Consider the following 16,301-nt stretch of genomic DNA (forward strand, 5'->3'; position numbering starts at 1 on the left):
CATGGTATAGCTCTCCATCTGTTTGTATCATCTTTAATTTCTTTCATCAGTGTCTTATAGTTTTCTGCATATGGGTCTTTTGTCTCCATAGGTAGGTTTATTCCTAGGTATTTTATTCTTTTTGTGGCAATGGTAAATGGTAGTGTTTCCTTAATTTCTCTTTCAGATTTTTCATCATTAGTGTACAGGAATGCAAGAGATTTCTGTGCATTAATTTTGTATCCTGCTACTTTACCAAACTCATTGATTAGCTCTAGTAGTTTTCTGGTAGCATCTTTAGGATTCTCTATGTATAGTATCATCTCATCTGCAAACAGTGACAGCTTTACTTCTTCTTTTCCAATTTGTATTTCTTTTATTTCTTTTTGTTCTCTGATTGCTGTGGCTAAAACTTCCAAAACTATGTTGAATAACAGTGGTGAGAGTGGGCAACCTTGTCTTGTTCCTGATCTTAGAGGAAATGGTTTCAGTTTTTCACCATTGAGAACGATGTTGGCTGTGGGTTTGTCATATATAGCCTTTATTATGTTGAGGTAAGTTCCCTCTATGCCTACTGTCTGGAGGGTTTTTATCATAAATGGGTGTTGAATTTTGTTGAAAGCATTTTCTGCATGTATTGAGATGATCATATGGTTTTTCTCCTTCAATTTGTTGATATGGTGTATCACATTGATTGATTTGCATATATTGAAGAATCCTTGCATTCCTGGGATAAACCCCACTTGATCATGGTGTATGATCCTTTTAATGTGCTGCTGGATTCTGTTTGCTAGTATTTTGTTGAGGATTTTTGCAGCTATGTTCATCAGTGATATTGGCTGGTAGTTTTCTTCTTTTGTGACATCTTTGTCTTGTTTTGGTATCTGGGTGATGGTGGCCTTGTAGAATGAGTTTGGGAGTGTTCTTCTCTCTGCTATATTTTGGAAGAGTTGAGAAGGATAGGTGTTAGCTCTTCTCTAAATGTTTGATAGAATTCACCTGTGAAGCCATCTGGTCCTGGGCTTTTGTTTGTTGGAAGATTTTTAATCACAGTTTCAATTTCAGGGCTTCTGATTGGTCTGTTTATATTCTCTATTTCTTCCTGGTTCAGTCTCAGAAGGTTGTGCTTTTCTAAGAATTTGTCCATTTCTTCCAGGTTGTCCATTTTATTGGCATATAGTTGCTTGTAGTAATCTCTCATGATTCTGTGTAATTCTGCAGTGTCAGTTGTTACTTCTCCTTTTTCATTTCTAATTCTATTGATTTGAGTCTTCTCCCTTTTTTTCTTGATGAGTTTGGCAAATTGCTTATCAATTTTGTTTATCTTCTCAAAGAACCAGCTTGTAGTTTTACTGATCTTTGCTATCATTTCATTCATTTCTTTTTCTTTTATTTCTGATCTGATCTTTATGATTTCTTTCCTTCTGCTAACTTTAGGGGTTTTTTGTTTTTCTTTCTCTATTTGCTTTAGGTGTAAGGTTAGGGTGTTTTCTGAGATGTTTCTTGTTTCTTCTCTTTTTTTTTGGCTATGTTGTGTCTTCGTTGTTGCACATGGGCTAGCTCTAGTTGTGGCAAGCAGGGGCTATTCTTTGTTGCGGTGCACAGGCTTCTCATTGCGGTGGCTTCTCTTGTTGTGGAGCACCAGCTCTAGGCACTCAAGCTTTGGCAGTTATGGCATGCAGGCTCAGTAGTTGTGGCTCGCGGGCTCTAGAGCGCAGGCTCAGTAGTTGTGGCACACAGGCTTAGCTGCTCCACGGTATGTGGGATCCTCCCAGACTAGGGCTCTAACCCACGTCCCCTGCACCGGCAGGCAGATTCTTAACCACTGTGCCACTAGGGAAGTCCGAGATGTTTCTTGTTTCTTGAGGTAGGATTGTATTGGTGTAAACGTCCCTCTTAGAATGGCTTTTGCTGCATCCCATAGGTTTTGGGTAGTGGTGTTTTCATTGTCATTTGTTTCTAGGTATTTTTTGATTTGTTCTTTGATTTCTTCAGTGATCTCTTGGTTATTTAGTAGTGTATTGTTTGGCCTCCATGTGTTTGTATTTTACAGATTTTTTCCTGTAATTGATATCTAGTCTCATAGCATTGTGGTCAGAAAAGATACTTGATACGACTTCAATTTTCTTAAATTTACCAAGGCTTGATTTGTGACCCAAGATATGATCTATCCTGGAGAATGTTCCATGACCACTTGAGAAGAAAGTGTATTCTGTTGTTTTTGGATAGAATGTCCTATAAATGTCAACTAAGTCCATCTTATTTAATGTATCATTTAAAGCTTGTGTTTCCTTATTTATTTTCATTTTGGATGATCCGTCCATTGGTAAAAGTGGGGTGTTAAAGTCCCCGAATATTACTGTGTTACTGTTGATTTCCCCGTTTATGGCTGTTAGCATTTGCCTTATGTATTGAGGTGCTCCTATGTTGGGTGCATATATATTTACAATTGTTATATCTTTTTCTTGGATTGATCCTTGATCATTTTGTAGTGTCCTTCTTTGTCTCTTGTAATAGTCTTTATTTTAAAGTCTATTTTGCCTGATATGAGAATTGCTACTCCAGCTTTCTTTTGATTTCCATTTGCAAGGAATATCTTTTTCCATCCCCTCACTTTCAATCTGTATGTGTCCCTAGGTCTGAAGTGGGTCTCTTGTAGACAGCATATATACAGGTCTTGTTTTTGTATCCATTTAGCCAGTCTATGTCTTTTGGTTGGAGCATTTAATCCACTTACATTCAAGGTAATTATCGATATGTATGTTCCTATTAACCATTTTCTTGATTGTTTTGGGTTTGTTATTGTAGGTCTTTTCCTTCTCTTGTGTTTCCTGCTTAGAGAAGTTCCTTTAGCATTTGTTGTAAAGCTGGTTTTGTGGTGCTGAATTTTCTTAACTTTTGCTTGTCTCTAAAGGTTTTAATTTCTCCTTTGAATCTGAATGAGATCTTTGCTGGGTAGAGGAATCTTAGTTGTAGGTTTTTCCCTTTCATCACTTTAAATATGTCCTGTCACTCCCTTCTGGCTTGCAGAGTTTCTGCTGAGAAATCAGCTGTTAACCTTATGGGGATTCCCTTGCATGTTATTTGGTGTTTTTCCCTTGCTGCTTTTAATATTTTTTCTTTGTATTTAATTTTTGATAGTTTGATTAATATGTGTCTTGGCGTGTTTCTCCTTGGATTTATCTTGTATGGGACTCTCTGTGCTTCCTGGACTTGATTGACTATTTCTTTTCCCATATTAGAGAAGTTTTCAACGATAATCTCTTCAAATATTTTCTCAGTCCCTTTCTTTTTCTCTTCTTCTGGGACCCCTATAATTCGAATGATGGTACATTTAATGTTGTCCCAGAGGTCTCTGCGACTGTGCTCAAGTCTTTTCATTCTTTTTTCTTTATTCTGCTCTGCAGTAGCAATTTCCACTATTTTGTCTTCCATGTCACTTACCCATTCTTCTGCCCCAGTTATTCTGCTATTGATTCCTTCTAGAGAATTTTTAGTTTCATTTATTGTGTCGTTCATCATTGTTTGTTTGCTCCTTAGTTCTTCTAGGTCCTTGTTAAACGTTTCTTGTATTTCCTCCATTCTATTTCCAAGATTTTGGATCATCTTTACTATCATTAATTTGACTTCTTTTTCAGGTAGACTGCCTATTTCCTCTTCATTTGTTTGGTCTGGTGGGTTTTTACCTTGCTCCTTCATCTGCTGTGTATTTCTCTGCCTTCTCATTTTGCTTAACTTACTGCGTTTTGGGGTCACCTTTTTGCAGGCTGCAGGTTCATAGTTCCCGTTTTTTTTGTGTGTGCCCCCAGTGGGTAAGTTTGGTTCAGTGGGTTTTATAGGCTTCCTGGTGGAGGGGACTGGTACCTGTGTTCCGGTGGATGAGGCTGGATCTTGCCTTTCTGGTGGGCAGGACCGCGTCCAGTGGTGTGGTTTGGGGTGTCTGTGAACTTATTATGATTTTAGGCAGGCTCTTTGCTAATGGGTGGGGTTGTGTTCCTGTCTTGCTGTTTGGTATGGGGTGTCCAGCACTGTAGCTTGCTGGTCATTGAGTGGAGCTGGGTCTTAGCACTGAGATGGATATCTCTGGGAGAGCTTTCCCCATTTGATATTAAGTAGGGCCAGGAGGTCTCTGGTGGTCCAATGTCCTGAACTCAGCTCTCTCACCTTAGAGGCACAGGCCTGACACCTGGCTGGAGCACCAAGACCCTGTCAGCCACACAGCTCAGAAGAAAAGGGAGAAATAAAAAGGAAATAAATAAATAAATAAAATAAAGTTATTAAAATAAAAATTTAAAAATATTATTAAAAATAAAAAAGTAATTAAAAAAAGAAAGAAGAGGGCATCCAAGCCAATAAACAAATCCACCAATGATAACAAGTGCTATAAAGTATAATAATAATAATTTAAAAAAGGACAGACAGAACCCTAGGACAAATGGTAAAAGCAAAGCTATACAGACAAAATCACACAAAGAAGCATACGCATACACACACACAAAAAGAGAAAAAGGAAAAAATATATATATATTATAAAAAAGAGAGAGCAACCAAATCAATAAACAAATCTACCAAGATAATAAGCTCTAAATACTAAACTAAGATAAACATAAAACCAGAAACAAATTAGATGCAGAAAGCAAACCCCAAGTCTACAGTTACTCTCAAAGTCCACCGCCTCAATTTTGGGATGATTTGTTGTCTATTCAGGTATTCCACAGATGCAGGGTACATCAAGTTCACTGTGGAGATTTAATCCACTGTTCCTGAGGCTGCTGGGAGAAATTTCCCTTTCTCTTCTTTGTTCGCACAGCTCCTGGGTTTCAGCTTTGGATTTGGCCCTGCCTGTGTGTGTAGGTCACCTGAGGGTGTCTGTTCTTTGCTGAGACAGGACGGGGTTAAAGTAGCAGCTGATTAGGGGGCTGTGGCTCACTCAGGCCGGGAGGAGGGAGGGGTACAGAATGTCGGGCAAGCCTGCAGCGGCAGAGGGCAACATGATGTTGCAACAGCCTGAGATGCACTGTGTGTTCTCCCGGGGAAGTTGTCCCTGGATCACGGGACCCTGGCAGTGGCAGGCTGCACAGGCTCCCGGGAGGGGAGGTGTGGATAGTGACCTGTGCTTGCACACAGGCTTCTTGGTGGCTGCCGCAGCAGCCTTGGTGCTTCATACCCGTCTCTGATGCCCACGCTGATAGCCACGGCACAAGCCTGTCTCTGGAGCTTGTTTAGGCAGTGTTCTGAATCCCCTCTCCTCACGCACCTGGAAACAATGGTCTCTTGCCTCTTAAGCAGTTCCAGACTTTTTCCTGGACTCCCTCCAGGCTAGCTGTGGAGCACTAGCCCCCTTCATTCTGTGTTCACGCAGCCAACCCCAGTCCTCTCCCTGGGATCTGACCTCCGAAGCCGGAGCCTCAGCTCCCAGCCCCCATCTTCCCCAGACAAGCCTCTCGGGCTGGTGAGTGCTGGTCGGCACTGATCCTCTGTGTGGGAATCTCTCCGCTTTGCCTTCTGCATCCCTGTTGCTGCGCTCTCCCCTGTGGCTCCAAAGCTTCCCCCCCCCACCCCCCATCTCTGCCAGTGAAGGGGTTTCCTAGTGTGTGGAAGCTTTTCCTCCTTCACAGCTCCCTCCCAGAGGTGCAGGTCCCATCCCTATTCTTTTGTCTCTGTTTTTTCTTTTTTCTTTTGCCCTACCCAGGTACATGGGGGAGTTTCTTGCCTTTGGGAAGTCTGAGGTCTTCTGCCAGCATTCAGTAGGTGTTCTGTAGGAGTTGTTCCACATGGAGATGTATTTTTGATGTATTTGTGGGGAGGGAGGTGATCTCCACATCTTACTCCTCTGCCATCTTGAAGGTCCTCTCTCAAAATCTTTTTTAAAAGTTTTACCATTTGAAACCTTAATACAGCTTAAAATTTACTTTTATCCTCAAAAACTTGCTGATTAGCAACGTTTCTCTCTTTGCCAATGCAGATTGGCAGTTATTCTTCTATTCAACACTAAGGAACTGTGGCATTGATGAACTATGGGACCACATTAATTTTATGTGACAAACTTGTAATTACCTGGTATGTAATTTTCCTCCAAGGCACTTACCACAGTTTGTAAGTATACATTTATTTGTGTGTATGTCTTAGTCTCTCCAGGACTGAGTATCTTGTAAAATGAGTATGTTGAACTACATCTGATTTCCCTTCCAGTTCCAAGAGACTGTATTCTAATGGGAATATGCTGAGAGGAAATAATATCAGGATAGCAATTTCTCTCATGAGAAGAGCCTGCTTCCCTTCAGGTTACCTGGTGCTGACCTGAAATATAATTGTGAGAACCAGACCAGCAATGGACAGTGTACATCCAAATGTGGAAAATACATCTAGTGATTCAGGATATTTATATTCCTTTTTGAAACTCTGGAAAATAAGTTGACTCATTATTTTAAAATAACCATTCTGAAATATCTATGAAAGTCAATATCATAAAGAGACACATTGATTAAAACAATCAGATATATTGGTCAAAATAGCCAGATATGTCTTTTTTTATATAAAGCTGTGGTATTTTAAAAGGAAATAAATCAACCCCTTACCTCTAAGCAGTTTACATGAAATAGAGGCTTAAGAACAGTTACCTAACTAATTCAGTTAGGGAAGACATATATACTATTCCTCAATGTCTAAAATCAAAGTTGTTTGTGTTAGATCTAAATTGGCTAGAGTTGCTTTATTTACCCATTAAATTATTTTTATGTGTAACTATAATCCAAGGGAAAATCTGCATATCTAAGCTGATGTACTAAAAATAAAGTTGCAGAAATATTTTTATGGACATGGAAAGATATTCACATGATGCTGTTCATTTTTCTTTGGAAAAGGGGGTATAATTTTTATGTAATATATCTATATCTACCCCAGCTTTTTAGTAAGTAGTCATAGAAAAATATATTCCACATGAGTACATACTCTTAGAAATCTGGAGAGGTAATAATGGTGGTCACTGGGTGGATAGGATATATGTACATAATTATTTTTGCTTGTCTGTACTTTCTAATTTTTCAAATTGTTAAAATTAGAAAAGCTGAATATGCTTATTTATAAAACATGAAAATAATATAGAAACATAATTTTAAAAAGCACACATTCCTCTTTACTGCCTCTACCCCACATCATACCCTACCTCTTGAAATCCTACTCTTCTCCAGAGATGACCTTTTTATAGATGCTTACAAATATTATCTATGTCTCTTTGCACAAATAAACAGGGGTTTGTTAACATAATAAAATTATTTTCAAACTGCTGTTTTAAGATATCATACACATTTTTCCATATCAGTATATTTCTGTTGAGTAAGTAGACTCACTCTGTATGCAATGAGTATGTATTGCTTTAGTAGGGAAAAAATAAAAATAAAATAAACTTTGTTTTAAAAAATAATAAAACAAAAATTTCACATTACTTCCTACGTGCAGTATACTAAGTAGATGACAAAGAATCATGGAATACTTATATCTTCAGATCTTAGAAATCATCTATACACTCAGAGTCTATCTGCTCTTAAATTTTACATACAATTCTAATCAGCTTTTTTTTTTAATTTTGCAACCCAAAACTAATTACAAACATGAGTAGGTGGGCATTGAGGCAGATTCAGATATTATAAGAGTAGCTGAAAGTCTGACTTCAAAAAAGGAGAAAAATAAGTATGACAGTATAGTCTATATCATTTAACATGTAAAGCAATCTGAGCTTTACACAGCTATTCAATAATACTAATGATCTTAAGATATCAAAAAAGGTAAAATTTTATCTTTACATTTCTGATTGAGAAAGCAGATCTCTCTATAATGCAAGTTATAAAATAAATAGTCAAAATCAATTTTTAAATATTTGGTAATTAAAATAAGAAAACGATAGTTATCTCAAAAATATTTTAAAAGCAAGGTTCTATAATTTGATATTCTATGTTGTACCAGTACGTTCTGGATCTCCATTGGCTTCTCAAATACGGGTACATCTTAGCTACTAGAAAATTAAAACATCTGCTTCTCTTTGGAAGAGTCATAGTGTTATTAGCCCCTTAGTAAGGGTAAGACACTCTACATCCCTCCCCATTCCACTGCATATAAAAACATTCCATCCAGTATATAAACAAACATTTTTGTTTTCACCAGAATAATAGGTTTCTGGAAATGAAACAAACAGAAGCCCATCTTCCTAAAAAGGTCAGCCCAAGAAATCTCAGAGGTGTATAAACAGCTGCACACCAGAGCTGTTGCCAGTTACTTGTACAGGGTAGCACTGGAGTGAAACGGCACACACAGAGGTATTATGGGACAAGTTGAATTACAGAGCTTTTCCTCTTATATCTTCTGGCATAAACTTAGTAACTTAGATGATTACAATGGAAAAAGCTTTGGGTAACTGATTCAAACTGCCCACCCACAGCTATGTATGTACTGAACCTGTCTTCAGCACACAGCTACACAGCCTTACCTCTGGCTGCAGCAACTTCATGCTTCTGACATGTGAGTTAGTTGAGTGGAGTCCGTCAGCTCCTCTTTTGCACATGGGCTCCCTTCTCATTATTAAATACACAGTACTGAACTCATCTATCCTGAGACTACATTGCAAAAAACTCTATTCTACTTGCCTTTACCAGCACTTCCCTTTTTCGTCCTCTAACTCCATTCCCTGTTTTTCCATTTAATCTGAGTTGAGTGTCTATGTAAACTAGCCCCCCAAATTATCTCCAATTAGCACATACCAAAATCGTATGTAAGGAAATTCTTGTCAGGAAAGAGATTACCATGTACACCCTTACCATCAATACCGCAAAGTTAGTAGTATGGTTGCAGCGGCAGCGCAAGAATCCATCAATGACTCCTTCTTTGTGACAGCCATGTGTGTCCCAATCCTTCAGGGAAAAATTCCAATAGACGCAGGCATAGGAATGAAGCTGTAATTCTTTTTCATTGTACTGTGAATCGATAAGACAATGGCAACTGATTTTTCAAAATGCTTAATTGGGTAGAAAAAATCAAATAGGCCAAGATAAGCATATGAGAAATCAACTAGATATGTACAAAGCATAGCATCTTCATTACAGATTGAGGAGAGGAAAAAGGTTATAAAATTCAAAGTAGTTAATTTTGGGTTTAGCTAGTCTACAAAAATATGGATGGGGAGAAGTTAAAGTGAATACTGTCAAAGAATCTTTCAAAGAGTTGTTCTGTGAATTTCTTTTGCCCAAACTGTCCCTGCTTTTGTAATCAAGAGTGGGCTGAATTATTTCTGTTAATAGGAAAACTCACCCTTGGACTAAAGACCATTTCAACAGAAGTGCTCTGATCTTCCACATTTTCATCAGTTTTGCTTGAGATAATTTTTTGACTAAAATGTGATTTAGCTATAAAAGTTTTTGATTGGAAAAGCTTGTTGTTTTGATACACTACAAAGCCACATGCCTTGGCATTAGCTGTGAGGGGGAAAAAGGGACACTAAAATTAATAAATGAACCCTAGGGTAAGCAAGAAACAAAGTCCTATGCCATCACTGAACTGCATGACTGCTTAATACTTGTTGGGTAAAGTACAGAAAACGTGGTTTGCTGGCTGCCTTTATTTAATTGCAGTATGTAATTAACATATATGATATATGGTTGGCTATTCCACCCTCATTAAGTTTTTTTCCTGAGATAAGATTCCTTATGTTCTAAATGGAAACCATAATTCCTGCCTAATCCACCTCAAAAAAAAAATTGGAAGGATATCATGTATAAAGTAAACATTCTTGCTTTCTATGCAGTGAGACGGAGTGAACACAATGTGAAGGTAGCTCAAGACCACGTTGCTTCCCCCACTGATAAGACATCAAACAAAAAACAGCAGAGGGTGAACATCAGGACAGCTGTATCTAGAGGATTGCTCTGTGAGGTCTGTCTCCCATTCAGAGGGACTGAGCAGGGACCACTGTATTAAGAGACTGGAGCTCAAGCTGTGCATATCAGGGAAACAGCAGAGGGTGAACTCTGCTGTCTTTCACAAGTGAAAAACTTGTGTGTGTGTATTTGCGTGCGTGTGTATATATATATACACACACACACACATATATATGTACATTATATATACAAGGAAAACTAAAGCAGTGGTGGTGAGACCAGCCTAATCAGTCTTGTGCTTTGAGAGATAGGCAGGCAAGGCCCTGACAGCCCCCCAAATGTCCTCCACAGCCAGCCACTTTGCTCTGTCCTCATCTGGGAAATAAAGACATTGGCTTCTGAGGTGTTTTCGTGGCACATTAAACCCACCAAATTGTTCCTCCTGGATACTAGGTGACAAAGTTAACCCTAAAAATGTAGTATGGCTTCTTTTTAATATTATTTTTATAAAAGAATGACATGCTTGATGTAAAATTCAAATCCATACAAGTATATAGATTTAAAAAATGAAATTCCCTACTCACCCCTCTCCTTATTTCTACAGTATTCTGGTTATTTATTAGAAAATCATCTTTTCATCTAGATAATTAGATTCACTAGAATAAATTATATTTACCATTATCTTATAATTTTAAAAGAATCTCCATATCTCTAGACGTAATCCTCCTTGATGTTTATTTATATTCTCTCTTTTCTTGATCAAATTTGTCAGAAGCTCGCATATTTTTCATTAGTCTTTCATGGAATCAAATTTTTATTTTGTTGATCAACTCTAGCATTTGTTAATTTCTATTTTTATTAATTTCTGCCCTTTTCATTAATTCCTTCCTTCTAGATTTCTTTACATTTATTTTAATTTTTATGCCTCTTTAGCTGAATGATTATTTTTTAACAATTTCTTTTATTATCTAATAAATTTATTAAAGGATATACATTTTCCTTTAAATACATAAATTCTAGGTGTACTGAATACCTAAATATAAACACAAACACTAAAAGTATTCAGAAGAGGATATAGGAGACTAGCATGACTTTAGTAGAGCAATGAATTTTTTTAAGTACCAATTACAAAAATAAGATTGATACATTGGGCTGCATTATAAATTAAAATTTGAGTATGACAAAAGACATGAAAAACCAAGTAAAAGATAGCTATAGACTGGAGAGAAGATATTTTCAACTTCTATAGCCAATAAAGAATTAGCCAATTAGAATTATATAACCAATGAGAATTATGAACTTAGTCTTTCTAAAATATGTACTTTCTGGCACTGGATTTTTTTATTTGGGGAGAGAATAAAAGTAAATGTGTGTGTTTGGTTTGCTTATTGTAGTTGAATTAACCAATTTTTTTTTTAGACTCTGAAAAGTACAATGTATGGATACCAAGGGGGAAAGAGTGGGGGGTAGGAGGAACTGGGAGATTGGGATTGACATATATACATTATTGATACTATGTATAAAATAGACAACTAATGAGAACTTACTGTATAGCACAGGGAACTCTACTTAATGCACTGTGGTGACCTAAGTGGGAAGGAAATCCAAAAAAGAGGGCATATATGTATATGTATAGCTGATTCATTTTGCTGTACAGCAGAAACTAACGCAACATTGTAAAGCAACTATACTCCAACAAAAATTAATTAAGAAAAAAAAAAGAAAAGTACAAACATTTCAAGATAGACATAAGAATTTCTAAAGGGCCACATGCAAGATGATAAGGAGCTCATGGTGGGCACCATACTAGTAGAGATAACTGAAAATTGGTACTGCTACATGATGACTGCATCAATTACAAAAAAAAAAATATCCCAAGGTCAGGTCTATAGGATGAATTTAAGCCTGTGAGTGCCATTCCACTAGTAAACACAGGCAAAGCTTATGATTGAGTATTTTTTAAGTGTATTTTTAAATGTAAAACTGAACCACTTTAGCTAGATTTTTGTTGGAAAACAGATTTGCATCCATGGCCGGAGCATTTCAATTCTGCTACCCTCCAAAGAGTTTTTGAAAAGAAAGAGAGGAAAAAATAAAAAAAGAAATTATATCTATGGCCTAGAAAAGTAGACTTGACATTACCATAATTTGTCAGAACTCAAACATACTCCAACACAAATTATTCAGTGTGAAACAGTAAACATTATTTCTCATTCAATGGATGTAAGTTATTAATTCCATGAATTGGAGTGCATTTTTTCATGTAACATAATTTGAGACCTACTTTTTGTGGTGTTGAGCAAGATCTGAAGTTCAGCCTGTTCATTCAGAGTTTGTCCACATTTGCATTTACAACTGGAAACCAGAAACCAGAGAATCCTTAGTTCCTATGAGAAGGAAACAAAGCAGAATTTCATAAAAGTCTACACTTTCACAAATAGAGCATTATCGGTAGCAGAATGCTCTCTGCTATTACAAGAACCTGAAACAGACAGCTCACCTTTCAGCACAGTGAAGAGAACACCTGTAGATCCCACAGTGCCTTCTGAAGAGAAATTAACAGACTGTATTGCTATATTAGATTCTACCACTGAAGTGTTGCCCAAAGACAAGGAATAAGTTTCAGTTTGCTCAATAAACCTGCATAGAATAAAACGTAACAACATAATATTGTGGAGATTTGTCACAAAATCAGTTGTGTGTGTCCCGCATTCCAGTAGAAAGGAATGACCACAGAATTCATGCGATCACAATATTGGCACAATTCCCTAAAAATATCTGACTTTCTTTACGAGAGTCTTACTTTGTTACATATACCTTTTTTTAAAGTTCTGGTGGACTCTTCCCACTGACGGGTACCTTGGACACAGATGCCAGAAAGCTGGAATTCAAGAATGACAGATTTCCCAGTAGAAACAGTCTTTGTTATGCTGCTCTTCTCATAAAAGGATGGCGCTACCACCCCCCAATGACCAGGCATTTGATTCTTGCTTCTCCAGTTGAGACTCAATTTCCACTTATTCAACTCTCTCCTCTCACACAAACCCCTCGGGTTCCAAAGCATCTCTTGTAAGTGGCGACTCCTGAGGTGACAGTTCATATGGAATTATGGAAGAGCAGAGCTCTGAGCTCATTGCCTCAGCTATTAACTAAACTTTGCAGGTTTTCACAAGGTTCTTTTCTACTTTGGATAAGTTAAAAGATACATTAGATGGAAGGTGGGAGGGAGTGGGGGGAATCGGTTAATTTGGTGTTCTCCAAAGGTAAGTCATAAGACTGTTTCTTTTCCTGTTTCCTATAAAAAATATTTCTACTCTTTCTGTACTTGACAAAACAAAATGTCTATACCTAAGATAACTGGTTCAATCTAGTTTTCCCAGAAATGAAAGAATTTCATTAATATGTAAGTGTTCTTTATTCTAAATCTTTATTCCTGCCACTAATATATCTTCTCCCTTCCCCAAGTGAGATTTAAAAAAGAAATTTTTAAATAATTAAAGAAACTTCACAAAGAGGATGTGATTGTCATTTATATGGAAACATTCAAGTCAACTTCTCTATTTCAAAAGTTTTCCTTTCATAACACCATTTTCTGTCATTTTCAGCAATTCACACTATGCATTTCCCACTTAATGAATAGCAATCATACTCCAGAGCTGCTTTCGACAGGAGGAGTAACTAACAAAAGTGCAATCTGCTAAGAACATAATTCATGCATTCATTCAACCAACAGTGTCTGTTGAGCACCCACTAAAAGGTCAGTACCTGTGAAACACTGGGGATACTAAGGGGAGCTCCTTCAGGCATTTGAAGGCTAAAGGGAAAAATGGGCCAGGTACATGGGGGTGTTTGCTGCTTTTAAAGGGCTGCTCTAGCCACAGCCACTTGTAAGGCCTTTATTCATTCCATATTATTCTTTCCACCTCTTGTCGTAACTGATTGGATGACAGGTGGGTGCATGTCTCAGAGATCCCAATCAGGAGGCTGGCCATCAACCTGGTACAAATGACTAGAAGCAATCAGATTCTCTCCCCTAGGAATCTTCCATTTAGTGCAGCAGTTATATCAGAAAAGCCTGGCTTTCAAGGGGACCAGAGAGGTCATTACAGTGGGCCCTCCGTATCCGCGGGTTTCGCGTCTGTGGTTGGTTGAATTTGCTAATGTGGAAACCCCCGCAGATACGGATAGCCAACTACACCATTTTATACAAGGGACTTGAGCATCTGGGAATGTTGGTTTCCGTGGGGAGCAGGGGAGGTAAGAGAGGGGGGTGGTCCTGGAACCAATCCCCCACGGATACTGAGGGAGAATTGCGTATCATTGTAAGGACAAATACAAGTTAAAAATGAGAGGCTTCATTCTTCCTGTGGAAAATAAGGGAAGAAATTTCCATCCCCTCCTTTTTCTTTGAGCATTTACTTTAGAAAGCTTGCAGGCACTTCTCTTCTCTTTGAAATGTAAATAAATCCTTTTGAAAACTAGATTGGCATTTTGTCAGGTTTATGACCTAGGAATGTCTTTCTCAGGGACCTGGGAACCATCTCTTTGAAATGGAAACATCGAGGGAGCTAGCTAGTGCCCCTATCTCCCAGTTTCTGTGGGAGAGTAGTAGCTTAACTTCGGTGGGTGGGTACCTTGCTCCAAGTTGCAAAACTGCCTCTTTTCATAAAGATATGAAAGGTTTGTTTTTCCTCTGGATAAAGTCAATTAGCTAACACAAAAGGTCACCTCAATTACCCAGTTAACTTAGGATAAACTGTGTGTGATGAATAGTGCTGTCGAGTTCTCTTAGCTGAGGACTAGCTATTATTTATCTGAAAACACGTATGTAACAGGTTGTATCCGCTTGCCTACATAAAGAGATCAGATTCCCTTCTTCTTCCCAGTCTCTTAGGGGTTTGTCTGTGATGTTCGTCACATTCTGGTTTAATGCCTATGCAATAATTAAAGTGTTTTCTTTCTCTACCACCTTTGTGGAGAGGATTTCTGGGTTGGGAGAAGATTTTGTTTTTAATTTTACTTCCCCAACATCATGAAAGGGTTAAATTATGAGAAGGCAGAAACTATAAATAAAGATGAGACATACATGTTTACTGAGTCATGTTAATGATAAACACAGCTGCTAACCTATTTTTCCAAGATTTAATATGGATAAGTCAGGTATTATGCTAGTGATTTACATACATTATCTCATTTGAGCCTCACAAGAACCCTGCTGAAGCGAGTCCCAAAATCACTCCCATATTACACTGAAGAATCTGAGGCTCTTTGGAGAGATATGGAGTAATTTGGCCTAAATCATGTAGCTACTAAAAAGCAATGCAAAGATTTGAATCCGGAACCATCTGATTTCAACAGCCACTACCGTTACATTCTCCCACAGGGAAGACCCGAAACTGCTCTACTGAGAGCTTCAAAGCTGCCTTGGAAGCCCTGCCATCCCCCTGGTCCAGCATCCATAGGGCCCAGCTGTATTACGATCCTGTTCCTAGGTTCCCAGGAGATTCCATATGCCTCTTTACAGTAACTCTCTTTTGGTTAAGATAACTTGATCAGCTGTCTTGTAAGCAAAGAAAGCTGGCTAGAACAGAAATGCAAACAGAAATGTGCAATGGAAATGTACAAGGTAGTCAGTATTAGCAGTTTTACATCCCCAAAGTTAGGTAAACGAGGACAATTAGGAGCTTGAACATAACAGCAAAGTTTCAAGGTTATGGATCAGTCTTTACAGCAAGTGTTCAAAATGGAGAAGTAAGGTCTTAGATTCACTGATTGAGTCAGATGCCAGAGACCCTGCCCTGGCTGGACCCCCTTCAACACTCTGCCTCCTCCCAGTTTAGAACAAGAGAATGCACGAAAGGATGCTGGAGAACTCTGCCGTGACAACCTGCGATGACTGAAGCTGGAGTGAGTTCTTTCCTCCCTGTCACTCTCCTCTGTTTCACTCTCACCCTGCCCACTTCTCCCCATATGTGTAGAAGGGGAGTTCAGTACCTTAGAGACACAAAAAGGAAACTGTGGATGAAAGAACGGGAAAGTCAGAGTGAGATTCACCACTTAGGCTGGTGCCTATCAGGAGACCTTGCACGTTGGTCTCAGTTCAGCGGGTGGAGTTTGGAAAGGAAGAGTTGCCCCGAGTAACAATTAATTTCCTTCCAGGGGAGAGAGGAGAGAGAGAGAGATTACCTCTGTTGGCAGCTCACCAACAGTATTCTCCTGAGGAGAGCTAAGGGCTTGCTGACACGATCTTAGGGCTGGAGATTGAGGCGAAAGCCTTATTTACATGAATAAAGACCTGAGTCCACAAGGGTTTACGCAAAAGATCACCTGGGAGAGGGTAAACTGATAGCCCATCATTAGAAAAATAAGTAGACTAGAAATTCAGAGTGGGAGAAAGGAAGGATTGAGTGTGGTTATACCATTTCATATTTTAACGCATCCTATATTGAAATTTTT

The 16,301-nt window shown here is 38.3% G+C and overlaps 1 protein-coding gene across 1 annotated transcript in view; it reads right to left on the reverse strand.

Moving 5' to 3' along the window:
* The window catches only part of ADGRG7 (adhesion G protein-coupled receptor G7), an 87,729-nt gene that overhangs the window by 55,931 nt on the left and 15,497 nt on the right, over window positions 1–16,301 (reverse strand). The window contains 6 exon segments of the mRNA XM_068545678.1: window positions 6,269–6,381; window positions 8,790–8,945; window positions 9,280–9,443; window positions 12,130–12,174; window positions 12,177–12,200; window positions 12,322–12,485. Of these exon segments, the coding sequence (XP_068401779.1) occupies window positions 6,269–6,381; window positions 8,790–8,945; window positions 9,280–9,443; window positions 12,130–12,174; window positions 12,177–12,200; window positions 12,322–12,485 (666 nt within the window).

This window comes from Eschrichtius robustus, chromosome 6 (genome assembly GCF_028021215.1).
Source record: "Eschrichtius robustus isolate mEscRob2 chromosome 6, mEscRob2.pri, whole genome shotgun sequence".
Classification (NCBI taxonomy): domain Eukaryota; kingdom Metazoa; phylum Chordata; class Mammalia; order Artiodactyla; family Eschrichtiidae; genus Eschrichtius; species Eschrichtius robustus.